This window comes from Apodemus sylvaticus, chromosome 21, assembly GCF_947179515.1.
Source record: "Apodemus sylvaticus chromosome 21, mApoSyl1.1, whole genome shotgun sequence".
In the NCBI taxonomy this organism is placed as follows: Eukaryota; Metazoa; Chordata; class Mammalia; order Rodentia; family Muridae; genus Apodemus; species Apodemus sylvaticus.
In genome coordinates this window covers 25,485,629-25,491,628 of record NC_067492.1, presented here as the reverse complement: position 1 = coordinate 25,491,628, position 6,000 = coordinate 25,485,629, and the positions used below count along the sequence as shown (strand labels likewise).

General features: G+C 52.0%; 1 protein-coding gene across 1 annotated transcript in view; it reads left to right on the top strand.

Moving 5' to 3' along the window:
• Positions 1-6,000, top strand: part of Bean1 (brain expressed associated with NEDD4 1) — a 51,906-nt gene that overhangs the window by 9,129 nt on the left and 36,777 nt on the right. The window contains exon 2 of the mRNA XM_052166513.1: positions 3,429-3,538. Within this exon, the coding sequence (XP_052022473.1) occupies positions 3,514-3,538 (25 nt within the window). The 5' untranslated portion in view covers positions 3,429-3,513. The remainder of the gene's footprint in view (positions 1-3,428; positions 3,539-6,000) is intronic.

The following is a 6,000-nucleotide window of genomic DNA, read 5'->3' as shown; positions in this document are numbered from 1 at the left end:
CTGAAGTTCAAGAGACCCACTGTAGCCTGCTAGTAGGCTAACCAGAACACGAAGGGCAGATGGCAGATCTGCTGGAGGTCCTTGCCCAACAGAGCAGGTGATCTAAGTGGCACTTACCAAGCACTTAACTGATATGAACCACATGTGTAGAGCCAAGTGTTCCCAAAGCCTCCCCACATAGGACTGTCTACTTTAGCTGCTGAGAACACACAATACGGGAGTTCTTAGGCCCTGGACGTGAGACACCCATGCTCCCCATGGCCTGAGAATCATCAGCCTCCCCCTCAGAGTCTCTGGGTCCAGGGAAAGGAACAGGCTACACCAGAGAGTCTTCACAGAGAGGCAACACCTTAAGGGGAGCCCCTCAAGAGAAGGTAACCTGCACTTCTGCATGCATCTGGGGTCCCCAGGAGCAGCCTTACCGTCAGCATGCAGTTTTTAAACTCCTGCGCTCTGCCAGTGCACTACAAAGTTAGAAGACGCTGGGGCAGGATTCCAGCACCCACAAGGAAGAAAGAATGAAAGGAAGGAAGGAAGGAAGGAAGGAAGGAAGGAAGGAAGGAAGGAAGGAAGGAAGGAAGGAAGGAAGGAAGGAAGGAAGGGGAAGGAAGAAGGCAGGAAGAGAAAGAAAGAAAGAAAGAAAGAAAGAAAGAAAGAAAGAAAGAAAGAAAGAAAGAAAGAAAGAAAGAGAGAGAGAAAGAGAGAGAAAGAGAGAAAGGAAAGGAAGGAAGGAAGGAAGGAAGGAAGGAAGGAAGGAAGGAAGGAAGGAAGGAAGGAAGGAAGGAAGGAAGGAAGGAAGGAAGGAAGAAAGGAAGGAAGGAAGGAAGGAAGGCAGCCAAGAGTAGCCATGAATACCTATAACTCAAAGCTGGGGTGTGGGTGCACAGACAGGATGTCTGAGGCTTGCTGGCTCCTGGTTCAGTGACAGGACATGTTTAAAGAGAATAAGGTAGATAATGCTAGATAGAGCAGGGTACCTGATGCCTTCCTCTGGCCTTCACACACATACAGGCATGAACAGCCGTGTGTGTGTTTGTGTGTGTGTGTGTGTGTGTGTGCACGCGTACGCGCCCTCCACATCCCCATGTATGTCCATGTGCATACACACATAGTGAATCCTGCACATCTACAAATGTGAATGCACACATCAGCTCTCACATGTGATTTTTGAAAGCAAGGTTCGCAGGCCTTAGAAATTCTTCTCAAATCTTCTGGTGTAAAATTGGTTCTCCTAGCAGCCTGGGCAATCACCTCCTACCCTCCCTCTCTTCACCCCTCCTCCCTGGGAGAAAACTCTCTTTTGGTTTCTATGGAGACCAAGAGTGGATGTCAGGCCAGCCTAGGGTTCACGCAGGGAGAGCTGAACAATGTTGGGAGGTGAGTGGCGAGTCACTACCATCAGAGGCGTCCCCAGATCAGCTGTATTCCTCCTGCACCACCACCAACCTCCCCCCCACAAGAACAAAGGGAGCACCATGAGGCCTGTCACACACCATGAAGCCTGTCACACACCCTGAGGCCTGTCACACACCCTGAGGCCTGTCACACACCCAGAGGCCTGTCACACATCATGAGGCCTGTAACACACCATGAGGCCTGTCACACACCATGTGGCCTGTCACACACCATGAGGCCTGTCACACACCATGTGGCCTGTCACACACCATGTGACCTGTCACACACCATGAAGCCTGTCACACACCGTGAGGCCTGAGGCCTGTCACACACCCTGAGGCCTGTCACACACCCTGAGGCCTGTAACACACCATGAGGCCTGTCACACACCATGTGGCCTGTCACACACCATGAGGCCTGCCACACAAGCCTGCTGCTCCTAAAGCCTGTTCCAAGCTTATCCCTGCTTCCCTGGGGAGGATATGAGGGTCAGTGAGGCAAAGTGCTTTGTCCAGAGTCAATGCCAGGAGGCGGCTGCACTGACTTTAATATTAAGGAACCTGGGAGAAAAGCTAGGGAACCCAAAGACCCTTGTTCACCTACTAAACAGAAAAGCCAATGTTTCCACACAGTGTGCTCAGCCAATGGGTACATCCAAACTTCTGTATGTTTGAAGCAGAAAGCCCATATGAAAAGGATGTCTACGTGAGGCTGGGCTGAGAGCCTGGGGGCGGGGTCTGACTCTCACAGGTAAATTCTGCCACATGATGCAGTCAGAGAGGCTGGCAGCCACCGGGACAGAGGGGAAGGAGGCAGGCTGTTTCCCACTGGCCTCCTTGCACGAGGCCCTGGACTCAGCATCCATGGTCCCACTTGGTCACCCCCCACAAGTGCATTTTAGGGGACTGGAGAGATGGCTCAGCAGTTAATAGCCCTGACTGCTCTTCCAGAGGACCCAGGTTCAGTTCCTAGCACCTATATGGCGGCTTACCACTCTCTGAAACTCTAGTTTCAAAGAACTAAAAGTCCTCCTCTGGCCCCTAACGGCAGCAGATGCACAAGTGCACACAGGCCTGCCTGCAGGCAAAATGTCCATACAAATAAAACATCAACAATAGCAACAAAAAATTCTTAAAGTGCATTTTAGTTTCTGAAGTCAAGTGTTCGCTCCCTAAGAAGTAAGAGCCCGTGCTGTGTCCTCTGGGGACACACAAAGAGAGGCTGATTAGGTTCAGGTATTTAGTGTAACATGAGAGGATATTACTTTGAAAAGTGTTTCCCCTTGTGACGGATCATTAAAGTGGCCCCAGCACAGCCTAGCAGCACGGAAAATCAGGTGTCACCCCAAGTTCATGTGGGGGTAAAGTACAGGTAGGGAAGAGGCATTTCCCTTCCACTTGCCTTTATTCTTAAATTGATGCAGTAACTAGCTACCTTCTAAAGGGATGTGCTGGCTGGCTGGGGGCATGAGAGGGGGACAGATCTGAGATCTCACTCCAGCCTGTTAGTTGGCAGCTGTGTGATCTTGGCCAAGCTACATGACTTCTCTGCGCCTCGAAAGAGACTCTTGGTTCTTCAAGCAATAATCATAACACAGGTTGGGCTGGGAGTCAGGGAACACCCTCCCAAAGCCAGCCAAGATGCTGTGAGCAAGCATCTCCCTTCTCCAGGGATGTTTTCCTCTGTGTAAGGAGGACTCTGGACCAGTCTTTAAGAATTGGTCCACACCAACAGCCCCAAGTCACTGGGGATGCTATTGTGGGAATAGCAAGTGTCCACGGTAGAACTCCATGGCTTTATAGCTCCACTCCAGGTCTACCCAAGAGAGAGATCTGCACCGCACACCCCCATCATTGTGACCTCAACACTCATTCACCCTATTCCCGTATCCACACTCCACACTTTGTAGCCCGGGGATCCCAGACTCAGAATGTGTCCATAAGACCTGTGCCCCAAAGTGATGTAAGCACCCAGCCCCTGGACATGGTGGATGCTGTAAGCATCCCATCACCTGCCTGTTTGTGTCTCCACAGGTGAGTGGAGGGGGCCTCCCCCCCTCAAGAAGTCAGAGCTGTGCTCGTGGGCAGGCTGGCTCCACTGTTCTGCTCCAAGGATTACATGTCCTTCAAACGCCCTTGCCCCTGTAAGTCTCTTCCTTGTCCATCACTGTTGGGGTCTAGCTCCTGCAGAGCTAGAGGGTGGAGTTGTAAGGACGGAACCTGGGATGTTGAGTCAAGGCGCCGAGACTGGCCAGGGAGAGCGTGGAGGGACTGAATCTGGGGCTGGGGAACAGGAACGGACGCAGGCCAGCCCAACATCTGCAGTGGGCCGCCTGGAACCTGAAAGCCACACTTTGTCTTGCTCCCCAAATGCGGATCAAGCTTCCTCTGAAGCACCCTAACCATGCGCTCTCTGACCACCCGCAACCCCATGGCCGACTAAGTGTGCAAAGCGTCGGCTGAGTCATGCTACAAACATGTTAGACGCTGCTCACCTTTTCAGGGCCTTTAGTGTGATGGTGTGCTGTGATGTATGGTTTCTGCGGGAAACAGAAGCCTTCACTTCTTCCAAAGCTTAAATGCCCACAAATGATGCTTAATGAATTTGGGTCCTACACAATATGTTCCTTGGGGGCTAACTCCCTAAGGAAATTCATTCTATATCTCTCACTATAGAAAGCCCCCCCCCCCCGACTGGAAAAAAATGCACGAATGTTGAGAAGTCATAGCTGTGTGTTGAAGTGACATCAGAGGACACCACCCGCTGCCCTGGTATCCACACACACTGACTCTCATTTCACTCGCGCTAAGATTTGCTAGATTATGCCATCCTGGGCTGAGCACATCTTTCTCACATAGTCACAGCCCCAGATGCTAATTCCTAAAATACTGAAGGAATGCCAGTGATGGCGGCGGGGCTGCGTGTCCCATGAGGATGGGATTTAGTCAGAATAAGGGCAGTGTCCTCGACATTTATATCTCAGGGAAGAGGCCAGCTGTAGGCTCATCTGCCAAGAGTATATAGCTAGATGTGGCAAAGCTCTGGCAACCTGGAAGAAAGGAGGACGGAGTGGAGAAGGAGAACCGTGGTGGATGCGATGCTGTTAGTGGCTTCCACGTTCTTGACTCCTGACCCTCCTAGGGTCTTCCAGCCACTCTGTTCGTGCACCCTGCCCATCATGGCTCCTTTAGTGTGGAGGAGGAGAACCACACCTGTCCCCATTGCTCAGCCCCAGGGTCCAGCCCAGTCCCCTTCTTATTCTGCACAGCCAGACTTCATGGGGGTCCAACTTGCTCTATTGCCCTACAGCCTTGGGCAGGTGGTTCCCAGCCTGTCTATCTCAGCTTCTTCCTGGGTCCCTCTGCTTTCTACTGCCCCCACCCCACCACACCTCATACTCAACCTGCCCCAAATTGAATGGTCTATCTTCCCTCTAAACCATCTCCCTCTCCCTCTCCCTCTCCCTCTCCCTCTCCCTCTCCCTCTCCCTCTCCCTCTCTCCCTCTCCCTCTCCCTCTCCCTCTCTCCCTCTCCCTCTCCCTCTCCCTCTCCCTCTCTCCCTCTCCCTCTCCCTCTCCCTCTCCCCCTTCCTCTCCCTCTCCCTCTCCATCTCCATCTCCAACTCCATCTCCATCTCCAACTCCATCTCTGTCATCTAGTTCATGATATAAACCATAAATATATTGATTTGGGTACCACCAGTGAATCTAGCCCTTAGGTCAGAAATCTGAGTGACCCTCAGTCTCCCTGTTGTGCATACGCCCATCATTGCTAACTGCCCAAGTGAATCCTGGCGTTTCTGAGTGAGGCCAACAGTTTGCCATGTTAGAGCCCCTTTGCCCCGCCCCGCCCCTTCAGATACAATCTAGAAGTCCAGAAGTTGCTCGCTTATCTTTATCCCTGCTTGCCTGTGCACATCCCAGTAGAAGGTGAGCTTCCAGAAAGCAGGTCCGCTCTGCTCTTGCCCTCTGGCTGCCCTCAGCACCAAGCTCACTGTTGGCTGAGCAGATGAACAAGTGGGTGAAGCCAGTAACCCCCCACCCCCGGGGTCTGCCACCACCATGCAGATTGAAGACCTTTGTTCAGGTCCTGGAGGTATGGTGTGCAGGGAGGGGATGCTTTGAAACCCTGAAAAGCCCCCACAGAGCTCGTAGGAGCCAGGCGTGGGGAGTATTCCTGTAACCCTAGCACTTGGGAGGATCATCCCTAACTCCAGACCAACCTAGAAGGAGACTCTCTCTCTCTCTGCCTTAAATTTTCAAAACTTTAAAAATAATGAAAAGAAATACTTAGGATGCCCAGGAATGGCCATCTGAGGCCAAACACCCCTTCTTTCTTTCTCTCTCTCTCTCTCTCTCTCTCTCTCTCTCTCTCTCTCTCTCTCACACACACACACACACACACACACACACACACACACACACACACACCTAGAACTGCTCTGTGCAGTGAGAAACGTGGCAGAGACCATCTTGGTAGCTCACCTAATGATCTTGCCAGGTTGTACAAAGATGCCACAGCCATGAAACCTGGAAAACTCAGAGTAGGAGACAGTTTGTTCCCATTCACAGCCCTGCTCCCCTGGTCCCTGTGGTTTAGACATGA